The sequence below is a fragment of the Anser brachyrhynchus genome (genome assembly GCF_964034855.1).
Source record: "Anser brachyrhynchus genome assembly, chromosome: 15".
NCBI lineage: Eukaryota > Metazoa > Chordata > Aves > Anseriformes > Anatidae > Anser > Anser brachyrhynchus.
The window spans coordinates 14,903,402-14,916,757 of record NC_137733.1 but is presented as its reverse complement, the minus strand read 5'-3'; the positions used below and the strand labels follow the sequence as shown (position 1 = coordinate 14,916,757).

At 41.4% G+C, this 13,356-nt stretch overlaps 1 protein-coding gene across 2 annotated transcripts; it reads left to right on the top strand.

The window, feature by feature from the left end:
- Window positions 1-193: 193 nt before the first annotated feature.
- COPS3 (COP9 signalosome subunit 3) lies at window positions 194-11,484 on the top strand. Of its 2 annotated transcripts, XM_080557476.1 has the most exons (12): window positions 194-350; window positions 2,263-2,392; window positions 4,057-4,169; window positions 4,291-4,340; window positions 5,156-5,248; window positions 5,975-6,154; window positions 7,415-7,555; window positions 8,663-8,836; window positions 9,767-9,853; window positions 10,182-10,295; window positions 10,893-10,973; window positions 11,225-11,484. In XM_080557476.1, the coding sequence occupies exons 1-12, from the start codon at window positions 296-298 to the stop codon at window positions 11,276-11,278; spliced, it is 1,272 nt and encodes a 423-aa protein (XP_080413602.1). In that variant the 5' UTR covers window positions 194-295; the 3' UTR covers window positions 11,279-11,484. The 2 variants fall into 2 exon arrangements, with proteins under 2 accessions (XP_080413602.1, XP_080413603.1); XM_080557477.1 differs by lacking the exons at window positions 194-350; window positions 2,263-2,392; window positions 4,057-4,169 and having other exon boundaries at window positions 4,314-4,340; window positions 5,088-5,248.
- Window positions 11,485-13,356: the final 1,872 nt, after the last annotated feature.

Sequence of the window (13,356 nt, the reverse complement as noted above, 5' to 3'; positions counted from 1 at the left end):
AGTCACGGCTTCTCGCGCTAAGATGGCCTCCCGCTCCCGGGGGGCGGCGCTTCCGGCCTGCCGCCGGTTACCCCGGCAACCGCGGCGGGCGGGGGGGAGCGGCTCCCCCGCTCCCTAGGCGGCGGAAATGACGCGCGGCACCGGCGGGCGGGGCGAGGGGCCCGCGGCGGCACCCGATTGGCTGGGAGAGGCGTCACCTCCGCTCTATTTCCCTCCTCCCCCCCTTCTCTCCCCCCCCCTCACCGGCGGCCCCGCCCCGCCCGCAGCGCGCGCGGCCGCGCCGCCAGCCGCCAAGATGGCGTCGGCGCTGGAGCAGTTCGTCAACAGCGTGCGGCAGCTCTCGGCCCAAGGTGACCGCGGCCACCGGGCCCCCACGGGCCCCACCGGGTCCCACCGGCCTCGGGGAGGGGACGCGAGGGGGCGGCGGCGGCCGGCGGAGCCCCCCCCCCCCTTCCCCGGGCCCTGCTCCGCCGGTTGGGGGCGGGCCCGGGCCTGGCCCTGTCACGGTTGTGCCTCGGTCGCCCGCTGGGGAGGCGCCGGGAGGGCTCTGAGGGGCTGCTGGGAGGGGACGGGGGTTGGGGGGTTAGGGAGGGATGAGCTGTGCCCCCCCCCCCCTCCTTCCCGGGGCTTCCCGGTGACTGTGGGGAGTGGGGGGCTCGGGGAGGCCGTACCGGGGAGCGTGGGGCCGGGGGGGGGACGCCTCTGAGGGCTTTGGGGGTGCTGGATCCTGGAGGGAAAGGGGGCACGGGCAGGGCGGTCCCGCCTCCCGTTGCTGAGGCTCCGAAGGTCTGCGCCGCTGAGGATTAGTGTGGGAGAGGGTGAGAGCGGGGCTGAGAGAGCCTCGGAGTTCCCAGAACCAAAATGCCCCCAGAACGTTTCAATAGCCCCGCTTACACCTTCTCAGATTCGTTGCCAAACTTTGCCTGCGCTTGGGCACGGTGTTCCCTACTTCTTGTGCTGATGCTCCCCTAAAACGTGTTCCCTGCATTGGGTCTTCATCCCCTGGGAGTGATCAAAAACTGATGCTTCCCTCTGTGGCCTCAGGCTTTCTCTCTGGCAGTTACTTCTGGGTGGAGCTCAAATTCTCTCATGCTTTGGTTTGACTTATTAAATGTGTAGTGCTTTTACTGGGGATAGCAGGTGCAAGGGACAGTTTGTACCCGCAAGACGCGAGCGTGTAACAGGCAGAAGATGACAGCTCTTTGTATGCGTTTAACGTAGCTGGGGGACTTTTTACTATAAGGTTTTGTGGGTGTAGAAGGTTAAAGGGGAAGCCGTTTGTTGTGGAATTACTAGCCAGGTAGATGCTCTCTGTCAAAAAGTAAACCCAGGCATCACAGGCTGCTGGAGCTCACGCGAGCCTCCAGGAGAAGCACGTGTGCTCGTGGTGGTGCTGGTCCTTGGCTGTCAGCGTGCAGCTGCACAGGAGATGGCATAAAGGGACGCCTAGTCAGGCCTCCTGTGGGGCTGGTCGGTTGTGATTTTTTGGGGGGGGGGGGGGGGAAGGGGGAGAGGGGGTGCGCGATGATGGCAGCAGAATTCCTCTGTTAAGGAGGGCATCAGAAGTAAGGTTTTGCAGTGCTTCAATAGCGTTACCAAATCACGGAGTTTTATAAGGCCTGTTTCTTTCCATGCTGACACCTGGAGTTTTTTGTATGTAGAGGGCTGTTTTTGGGGTGGGCTTATGGGGTTCCCGGGCTCTGGGCCTACATTAGACCTTTTGATCCCTCTATTACTTTAAAGTTAACATTTTATTGCGAAGGCTTCCCAGGTTTTGTTTTTTTCAAAGGCAAAGGCTGGGGATTTGAGAATAGTGTTAATCTTTATGAATGGGGGCACTATTTCTGTTTATGAAGACTTTAGTAAGGGCGAAAGAACTTCTGCTTTTTCTCTCCAATCTGCGAGGGTTGAGCCCTGAAACAGTACCATGCCTCAGAAAGACCTAGTTCTAATTCTGGTAGTTCTGAAGGGAAAAAAAAAAAAAAGAAAAAAGGTTTTGAAAGCAGTTCATCATAATGCCAGAGGGAGGTCCCCTCTTTGCAGTGCCAGGAGCCAGAAAATTCGCTGTCACCTTAGGAAAAACTTACTGTGCGTAGGTACCTCGCTTGTTGAAAACTTGTGCTTGTCATAGTGCAGAAAGGTAAATTCTCTGGGTGATGCTGCCTTTTCCTCAGATTACAAAGGGAAGCAAGGTGTGATGAAATAGGGGAACGCGTGAGTGTTTTCCTAACTGGAGTCTGACAAGGATGTTTTGTATTTCAGGGCAAATGACCCAGCTTTGTGAGCTGATCAATAAAAGTGGAGAACTGCTAGCAAAAAACCTCTCCCACCTGGATACAGTGCTCGGTGCCCTGGATGTGCAGGAACACTCGCTAGGAGTTCTTGCTGTCTTGTAAGTGTTGCTTCCTTTTGATTAACTATTCTAGTACCAAAACTCTGACAACATGTTGAATTAACGACCAAACGTTTTTCCTTTAGACACAAATACTTTCAATCTGCATTTCTTAGCATGGAGCTGAGTTTCCTTTGGTCACATACGTTTTATTAGAAGAAATGTCACAGCAGTTTGTGTTTTTGATAGGAAAAAAAAAAATGGAGCCTGTAAAATGCCATCGCTGCCAAAAGGTGATATGGAAGGTTTGTTTTCCTTAAGGCTGTATCTATTTCTCTTGCTTATGGCTGTGTAAGGATTTCTCCCTACCTGTTCAACAAAAAGATACAAACCTGGCTTGTAAAATTTGGTTGCCAGGACATTCGTAAGCCAAGCTGTGAGCGTTAAGCAACGTGGTTTTTTGGTGTTTTTCCCTAGTGACAGAGGGGTTCTTATCATCATTCTTGGTATTTGTGTGCAGGCAGCACTGAGGGTCTTGCTGCTGTCTGTAGTTTAAGATACCACTTGGATTGCCTTGGTGATACTGAGGGGGTTTGGTTTTGTTTTGGTGGTGTTTTATTTTGTTTTTTTTTTTCTGAGGTTTGGCCATGAAGTTCAAACTGTCATTTCCAGTTGTACCTAAATGCAAGTGAAGTGTCTGCAGGTATATTTTAAAATGCTCTTTTAAAGGGCAGATCAGAAATCATGTACTCGTTCTGTTACCCCTTTGAAGCAAAATGACTGTTTTGCTTAGAGATACTAAACTTAATATTAACTTCATTAGCATTTCATAAAAATGTGTTCTTGAATTCACAAAAATCAGGGCATCCGAGGTGAAGAAAGGAAAGTAACTGTAAGAAAGAAGATGTATAATGTATTATTTGAAGAGATGATCAGTGAAGCATATAGGAAAGTGTTCCTGGTTGAAACTGGCGTGGGAAACTCACAAAGTAAGACTTTGTGAAGAGACAGGAAAGGACAGTTGTAACCCCGGTGGGGAATGGCAGTTCATGATCTAGGTAGGCTTGAACTGCCTGTTATAGTGTAGAGCAACTCAAGTAAGGGCAGGGTTGGATGCCTTCCAACAGCGTTAAATAGGTTTGTTTGTTTTTTGGTGACATTTCTAGGGTGCATAGCTAGAGTTCTCATTGCATGCAGATGAGCGTAATCATAACTCGTCTTACAGGAGAAGCAGTGTGTGAGTCTGCAGCCCGCAGGGTGCTAAGGAACCAGCAGAGATGGAGAGAAACTGAAAGGGAAGAGAAGGAGCTCTTATCAGGAGATAGAAGTCTAATAATGTAATGGTTAAGAAAGCTGTAGCACAGTCAAGCAGGAGGTGGCTGCAGGATAGGTAAAGTGTCCAGAGGAGTTGTGTGGTTTAGTATTCAAATTGATTGTTAGCTACTCTTTCTATTATGGTTGTAGTCATTGTACCAGGTGAAATGGTCTTTGTTTGCAATGGTTTGTTCAAAATTGTAATTCACACTAGATTCCTGATAGGAGTATGCACTGAAAGGGTACATTTGAGAATCGTGCAGCTCCGGGGGAAATCGTATGCCATCTGTCATAAACACTTTGGGCTTGCTTGCAAGCAGCTACGTGCATCTGCAGAGACAGCGCTGAACATTTGGAGGCTAATAAACAAAAAGCTTTAAATGTTAAACTTTTCTTTTGTCTTGTTTTAGGTTTGTGAAGTTTTCTATGCCCAGCATCCCTGACTTCGAAACGTTATTCTCACAGGTGCAGCTTTTTATCAGCACTTGCAATGGGGAGCACATTAGATATGCAACAGACACTTGTAAGTTAAAGAGCTTTCTATAAAATCTCAAAGCTTATATATTTTGGTATAGTTTGGCTTTACTGATTTCCTTGTTTCACTGACTTTTTTTTTCTGTTTGTTTGGTTTTTGCTGTGTTTAGTTGCTGGCCTGTGCCACCAGTTAACAAATGCCCTTGTGGAGAGAAAACAGGTGAGCAAGCATCATCTAGTACAACTAAGCTACCCACATATCCAAGTTCTTAAAAGGGGCATTACTCACTTAATGCTAAATATTTTTGTGCAGCTCCTGATGTGTTAAGGCTACTAGGAGGTAATGAACCTAAAGTGAGATTTTAAAATTTCTTTAAGGAAAACTTATGTTAAAAGTTTGGGGAGAGTTGCCTAGAAACATGCTCTCTCACACACAAGCCAGGAAATCACTAGTACCAAGGGTGTTCTTCAGACAATGTATGCATGAGTAGGAGAGAGCTGCAAAAATTATTAGCACTGGTGAGTCAGTGATACTAGCTTCAGTGTTATTCTCACCACTGTTATATAACATTCTTACCAAAATGCCTTAAAATGTTAGGGACACTTGTTTTAAGGCCAAGATACTGACTTTTTGAGGGCATTTTGAGTGAAACCTAGCTTGAAATGAAAGTAGAGATCAAATGTGGTCTAAGTGAAATAAAGTGAGAGCCCTGCCTTTCCTTATTCAGTGGGAATTTAGATAGTGCTGTGGGGTCAAGAAAAGGCTTTGTTATCAATGCAAACAAATGTATTCCCAACGAGATAGTCTTTGTGGAGCAGAATTGATGACATTATTTAGTTTATCAGAAGTTGTGTGGCCAAGATCAATTTTATTTTCTGAGAGACTGCAGTATCCTACAAAAAGGGAACCTCAAGTTAACTACGACTTAATGGAACCTGTCAATTAGTGTTATTTTTCATTTGTAAGTGTCAACATAAGATCCAATGTGCTGCCATCTATGAGAAATTATCTGAAAGAGATGTAATTTCTGACAGCCCCTGCGAGGAATTAGCATTCTCAGACAAGCCATAGACAAGATGCAGATGAACACAAACCAGCTGACCTCAATACATGCAGATCTCTGCCAGGTAAGGGAAACATAAGGGCTTATTCTGAGAGTAAAAGCTTGTAGAATGCCTGTAACCCTTTGAGGAAATGGGTATTCACATGTTGCGGTGTAAAAATAGCTTTTGATTGTGGGTTTGGGTGTTTGCGGGTTTTTTTCATCTTTTCCAGTAGTCAATAATGTGCTATACTGAAATAAAACACCTTTCTCCTTGTTTTAAATGTTCAGTGTGTGCCCCCAGCTCTTTGGTTTTGTTCATGACTTCTGAAAGTCTTTCTCTCTGGGCTGAAAGTCATGCACAGCTTCTTTTAGGCAGTGTGAGTGCAATGGCCAGATACTGTTTGCTCAAGTTTGACAAAAGGCATGTTTGTCTCGGTGTCTTTGGCCTGGATATGCACTTCTGTCTCGTTCTTGGCTCCTGGGATTTAGAGTTGGATGGGAATGTTCAGTGCAATATTTAGTGCTGCCAGCACAGTAGTCTGGAAGGCCTGGAGTTGCAAGCAGCTTTGTCGGTCTAGTTTTTTTTAGGATTCAGATAACTTATAACAGTTTGCGATCAGTGTTAATGTTTTTTCAAATGCCACCTTAAAACGAATCATCTGCATTATACCATTACTGACATGCACTGCTTCTTAGCTCTTGGAGGAGTGAGATTTATTGAAACTAAGTTCATTTAGTAGTTTTTCACTTCTTCCTGATGAGAATTTGCAATGGCTAATTTATGAAAACTTGGTCTGTTTTCTTATAGCTCTGTTTGTTAGCAAAATGCTTTAAACCTGCCCTCCCGTATCTAGATGTGGACATGATGGATATTTGTAAAGAGAATGGGGCATATGATGCAAAGCACTTTTTATGTTACTACTACTATGGTGGGATGATATACACTGGGCTAAAGAACTTTGAAAGAGCACTCTACTTTTATGAACAGGTAACTTTAAATTGAAAGGGTAAGTCTGAATTGTGATGAATTAGAAGGCAAAAATGGCATGTGTAATAGCACCATGTTATCTTTGAATTACCATGAAGGGTAGAAAAGAAGGCTGTGTACTAGTATAAAGTGCGAGCATGCCCTGATTATTTTTGTTCTTAACCTTTAGGATACAGTTCTGTTAGTAGATCTATCCTGCTGTTCATCATTCGCGTTGGCTCTGCTTTTGCATGTGTGTGCATCACAGCTGTACATAAAAAATGATCTGGGTTAGTTTTTATTCTATTAGCTGTTTCATGAAGGGTTTGGCCTAAGTGGTACCCTTTAGTGTACAAAGTAAAGTAGCAAACAAAGTGACTTTAGAAATGTTTTCTTTAAAGAAGGTCGCTTACAGCCGAGTAACTCTTACACCATAAAACTATGCAACTCAAAGGTTGATGTTAAATTTATCTCACTATAAATATTTTTCAAATGCCTGCTTATTACTGCTGGCATAGAGACAGTTTAAAAGCTGATACTCAGAATTATGCATTTTTGAAGAAAAATAAGCTCAGTGGTTTTGCTTCCTAAGACTTTTGTTAACTTTGTGATGGAAGCTGTACTTCAAGCCTGTTACAGTATTTGCTGCTTTACTTTCTCTGTGAAAGAAAATATCAAAATTGGGAAAACTCAGTGGAAAAAAAAAAAAGTCAAATGTGCAGCATTTTGTTATTTTGCATCAGTTTCTTCTGTAGACAAGGGTGAGTTGTTGAGTAACACCATTGGAGTAAACCAAAATCCCTTCTCCCTATTCCACAATCCTCTTTCAGTGTGCTTAAATATGAGATGAAATGATGTAATATCTTTATGAAATCCTTTTTCAAATTATAAAATAAAATACTAATTTACAGTATAAATCTCGTTTCCACAGGAACTGTATAATCATTTATTGTAACATGTAGCTACAGGTGATCTATAGTGCAAATTTAGGTGCATCCCAAGCAAAGAAGTTTCAATTTGATTTTATGCATCACAGCAAGGCAGGCATCACTGTAACTTGATATGTTTTAAAGTAGTTTGTGTAGAACTTACTTATTTAGAACACTTTTGATAATTACCTTTGACTGAAGTTAGATAAGCTTTGAAACTCAAAGGTGAATTTAATATATCATTCTATCCTTTCTGCATGCAGCTTTAAATTGAGATTTGGTTCATACAATAACTACTGCTGTCTACCAGTAAGTATATTAAACTTGATTTATTTCTTTTTCTCTTGCTTAGGCAATAACTACTCCAGCCATGGCAGTCAGTCATATTATGTTGGAATCATATAAAAAGTATATTCTAGTTTCTTTGATACTACTTGGCAAAGTTCAACAGCTACCAAAATATACTTCCCAAATAGTTGGTAGATTCATTAAGGTAAGTCTTGGCAAACCAGTCAAATAATAGAACAACAGGTGAATTTGTAAACCACGTTGGCAAGGATTTTTCTGTCCTCATTTGATGGTAGTGTTCAATGTTGCAGATCATGCAAAATAATGCACAATATGCTAGAGTACAACTTCTTGTTTTCTTTCTAGTCTACAATGGCTAAAGATTGTCTGGCAACTTTTACATCTCGTACACGCTGTAGGGTTGAACAGGACTCTGTAATTATCCGTACTCTCTTTGCTGATACTACACATCCCCTGACTGACCTTTTACTTTAGAACTCAAAGATGATTCAGGTTTTACTTGGCTTTCAGTGTGCAATGCCACTGTTGTAAAAAGGTTCAACCTGCAACTTCATACAGCTGAAATAAAAAATGTAAAATTTTTTATTCCAAAACACCAGCTTTATAGTAATGAATTAAACCTTCCAGAAAGGCTCAAGTTTGGAGTCACTAAGCATTCCGATAGGTGTAGGATGGAAGACAAAAATGCTGTCGAAACGGTTGTGGTCCTAGCTAAATAATGTGCTTTAAAAAGTTTGAATTTGTTGTTTTATGACCAAAACTGAAAATAAATAAATAAATAAAAATCCCCAAATCTTCTAGCTTCAATATGCAAGGTCAAACAATTGCCATTTTAAAGTAACGTAGGTGAACCTGTCTTCGGCCTCTGGTTCTGTATTGTCCGTGCTGGGATTCATTGGGATCGAGGATGACAGTGTCTTAGAGGTTAGAACAAATATAATGGGTCAGTAGTGAATAGTTGATACTCTGCTAATCTAAAGCTCAGCGTACTTCATCTGATGGTCAACTAATGTTCTTTTTCATGCTCTGCTATAACTAAAATTAACAAGTCGTACACAGGTCCTTGAATGATGCATACTAGGTCTACATTGCACTAAAACAGATTGAGTGTATGAGGATCTGTTATTGCCCTGAAGACTTGTATGGGCATCACCTGTATTTTGAGAGGCACTTGAGCTTACTTAAATGTACTTTTATATCTGTTTGACTTATGTTGAAGCAGTGAATAGAACTTGTAAGGCCAGTTGAACACCATGTTCTTTAAGAAGAGTTCTCATTTTTCTAATTGCAGCCTCTTAGCAATGCTTATCATGAATTAGCGCAAGTTTATTCAACCAATAAACCCTCGGAGCTTCGAAATCTGGTGAACAAACACAGTGAAACATTCACAAGGGATAACAATATGGGGCTGGTTAAGCAATGCTTGTCGTCTCTCTACAAAAAGAATATTCAGAGGCTAACCAAGGTAAGATACGTGTTTTTTTGTTTATTTTGCTGAGAAATTGAGCTATTTAGTTTTCCTTAAAGAGAGTATCTTATTCAAATGAGAGCGAAATGATAATATAATAATGTCACAATGAAATAACTAAAGCAGATTCATGTCTGTGAAGTAGCATCGAGGCTTTAAGATGCTTTATACAGAAAACCAGTTCTGTTGGCTGTTTATGCATTATTTAAAAGACGGTTCAATACATCTGTCTATCAGAGGGGTTTGGATACTGCTCTGGAAGGCTCTTTAATCTAAATTACAGGTATATATCTGCTTATCTGCTTCCTTCTTATACTGGAGCTTCCAAACCATATGGAAACCTCTGGCAATACCCTGATCTAAGTCGGTGGTTTTTCTACTGTAAATGAGGGGAGCTTAGTCTGTAAGAATTTAATGTGTAGTTAAAAAAGAGTTGTAAGCACTACTGCCCGTGACCTCCATCTTTTTCAAAAATAGGAAACCTGAACTTCACATCTTACTTCATTAGATAAGAATGAGTGAATAGGACAGCTTTTGGAAGTGTCTGAAGTAACAGGAAAATCCAGAAACAGTGTAGTGATGTGCTCCTTCAGCTGAAGAGATCGGATTAATCCTTAAAGATGATCAGGGCAAAGTTATTGTTTGGCAAGGTGAAACAATGTTAGTTTCAGTAGAGAATTCAGAATTAATGCAATGCATGCATCTCTTGAAGGAAATTCAAGACATAGGCAGTCACCTTATTTATGTTTAAAGGTGGAGGAAGAGGTTGGATATGGTCACAACTTGGGGGCGGGAGGGATTGCAGAAATGGAATAATGACTCCATCAGTTTGGTCTGCATACGTGTGCGGTATAACAGATTATCTTTGCAGTAAGAACTGAGTTTCTTCCATCTAGTTTCAATGGTTTGGTACTTTCTAAATTTCAGACATTTTTAACATTGTCATTACAAGACATGGCAAGTCGAGTGCAGTTGTCGGGGCCCCAAGAAGCAGAAAAATACGTCCTCCACATGGTAAGACTTGCTACTTGACAGAACTGTAGTAATTTAAAAAATGATCCAATGAAAGCCTTTTAAAGTATCTGGTTTGGCAGTGCACGTTCTGAATTGCTGAAGAATTGTTCTTTATCAGGTTGAAGGAAATACTGTCAGTCTGTTGTGGTGTTTAGGCTGTTCTCAAAGTCAGATGTTCTCTGCCTAAAATAAGGCGTGCATCATTTTGTATTCAGGAGGTTAAGAGATAAAAAACAGGTAAGTTGAAGATGATTCCACAAGGAGTCAAGGTGTAGTTATCTGAAATTCTGTTCTTACTGATACCTGATATTAAACCTTCTCATTTCAGATAGAAGATGGTGAAATCTTTGCAAGTATTAATCAGAAAGATGGTATGGTCTGTTTCCACGATAATCCTGAAAAATATAACAATCCAGCTATGCTTCATAACATTGATCAGGAGGTAAATCTTTACGATATTAATACTTCTGGAATTTCTACTGAAGAACCATAGTCTGTAATCACAAAGCTGCTGGGAGATGTCAGTGTAGGTAACTTACATGTAGAGATTGAGAGCTATGAATCATTACTGCTTTACAGTACCAGTATTTAAAAGTTTTAGGTTGATAGCCAATTACTGTCAGTGACTTTCCTGTTATCTTCTGTATGCCTTAAGACGTTTTAGTAGAAGGACTGCTTAATGTTGGTGGTGTGAAGTTCCTCGAACTGACTGGATTAGAAAGATGGTATTTAGGTTCAGACTTCAAGGATCACTTCTGCTGGCTGTTAATAATCTGCCTCTAGGTTGAGATGGTTGACCCTCATGGGGCTGTCAGTCAGTGGCCTTAAAAAGGATTGTTGGGAAGATGTGGTTCAAAATAAGGGATTAAAAAATGGTATGACGCTTCGTTGGGGAGATGAGGGCAGAGAAGATTTTCACACTGAAGTTTTGTGATGGCAAATGTTACTGGTTCTGTGTAGCACAGCCATGAAATATCTTGTAGATCTTGTACAAGCTGGACAAAGTAATCAGCTTAGTATGTTGCTGTTTTTTTTTAAGATGCTGAAATGTATAGAGCTTGATGAACGACTGAAAGCCATGGATCAAGAGATCACTGTGAACCCTCAGTTTGTGCAGAAGGTAATTGATCTAGTGTTTTGTAAGAGTTTGTAACAAATTGAGTGCAGGGAGTCTGTTGCACTGAATGTTGGTACTTATAGTGTTAACAGTTACACATCAATGCAATGTGCATAAACATCATGTTTAAAATAAAAGAAGTGCATGTTATTTCATATCCACTTAATTTCCATACCTGTTAACTTCAAAGAAATGTCTGTCTCAAAGGTAAATCTTCAGACCTGTTTCTAAAGAAATAACTCTTTCTCTTCCAGAGTATGGGCTCTCAAGAAGATGACTCAGGGACCAAACCATCCAGTTATTCCTGAAATTAATGTTGCTCACCACTCCGCTTTCAAGTAAAAGCTTAAAGAGAATCACGCCTGAAATAGGGCATTGAGGAGTTCCATGAAGAGAGCAGAGAGAACTGAGCTTTGCTTTTCACCTGGACATTGAGAAAATAAAAGAACACCCTCTCAGTACTGTATAATTTCAGAAATATTCTCTGCAAAGAAAAAGGAAATCTCAAAAGAAACTTAAAAGTCTGTTGTGGATTTATTTATCTTCAGATTAACATCGTTAATGCATTAAATAATCTACCTTTTGTTTTAAAGGGTTTGAATGTTGCAGTGTTTCTGTAGCAGTTCTTTTTCCTCCTCTGCAGAAAAAAAAGTGTTATTCAGGGAAGAATACAAACTAGCATTGGTTCGCTTACAAGATAATTACTGGTTCATTCTGTATTTAAAGTTGGCTCAAAGTGCAGATTTACCATATTGTATGGTGGGGGGGAGAAGGGGTGGAGTTTAAGTAAAAAAAAAAAATCTCTACTGCATAATTTGCATATACCTGGTGTAGTTGGCTGCTGTCTCTTAAATGATGAAATAAGAACCATGTTCTTCCCAAAAGGATAAGCATATTAATGAGTCCTTGTTAGGAGGTTTTGCTGAAAAGCAGAAATCTCTATAGGGAATCTATACATGATAGCTGTTTATGAATTTAAGTTTCTGGTACAAAACACTTCCTAATAATGTTTGCTCTTGGATCAAATTTATTAGGCCTAAACAAGGATATCTGGAAGACCTGCGTGTTCTGGAGGATGCTGGATGTGAAGTTGTTCCCACTGAAAGAAATTTAAAGTTTTGCTCTAATACAATCAGCATGAAGGTATTCAACATGCTACTATACTATATTTCTGTGGTGGAAATCAGTTCTAACTGAAGGCCATGCTATAGATCATTTCTCTGTTTCCAAAGAAAATTCTTAACGATGGAGTACTATACAGCTATCTTAAAAAAGCAGGATTTTATTTGGGTGCTGGAATGGCATCTAGTTTTTATTCACTATTTCAAACAAAAACTTTTGGATCCTTCAAGTGCTCACTCCTTAAATCAATGGTCTCTTTATTTTTCTGTAGCTCTCATGTATCTGAAGATTCTAACTATTCAGTCACCTTTGAAACACTTCATGTCAGTGCAAATCTCCTACTATCGGGCATAAATACACCTGTCATCAAGGCAGAATGTGAGAAGCTCAGCATCCAGTGCTTCCTGCTTAAACACTTGAATAGGAGCTGCTTGCTACTGCTAACCTGCCAGCTTTTTTCGGGTGCTGAAGTGGGAGCTAAGCGTTTCTGGCTCTTGCTATGTGCAACTTGTATGTATTGAGGTCACCCATGGTTGAAAATAATCCATTTGTGCTTCCAGTGCAGGTACAGAACTGCCGGGGTTTTTATTTAAAAACCGGTCTCTTAATTCTAGCAGAGCCTCTGTGACAGCAGTATGCTTTCTAGTAGAAGAGAACTATCCCCAGATCGTTCTCTAGGTGGTAAATGAAGTTTTTAAAATATAAAATAGCAATTTAATAGTGAACACAGCATAGGTCCATAGTGTTAGTAGCTCACCGTTGAGACCTTGTGCTTCCTATCATAGTGACTTCCATATCTGAAGGCAACTTTTACACCTAAAGCAAAATCTGTTTTTTTTCCTAACTTGCCTTACTAGCCTTGTAATTAAAGATGTTTATGGTTTTTAACTTTTATTTTTCCTAGTTAATCCTGCAGTGATTTCAATGCTGAACTTGCTTTTGCAATTTTCTGCTCTGGTACTGTGGAAGTGTTAAATACGTGATGACTTGTGCTGTGGGCTCGAGCACAAAGCTGGGTTGTGGAAGTGTTTACAATTATGTGCAGTACTCCGAGTATTGCAAATGACTAACCCCAAACTGCCACGTACACAAAAATGTGGATGGCTTGCCTTTCATCGCCAAGGGCTCACTTGCTGGGGGAGAAGGTATGCAGAATGCTTTCATGGAGCTTGAGAAGAAGCAGAAATGCTCACTTTGCAGTGCCTGAGCTTTGGTACCGCTGGTTCCTGTTAGTGAGTGTGGACGTTCTGCTGAGAGCTGGTGA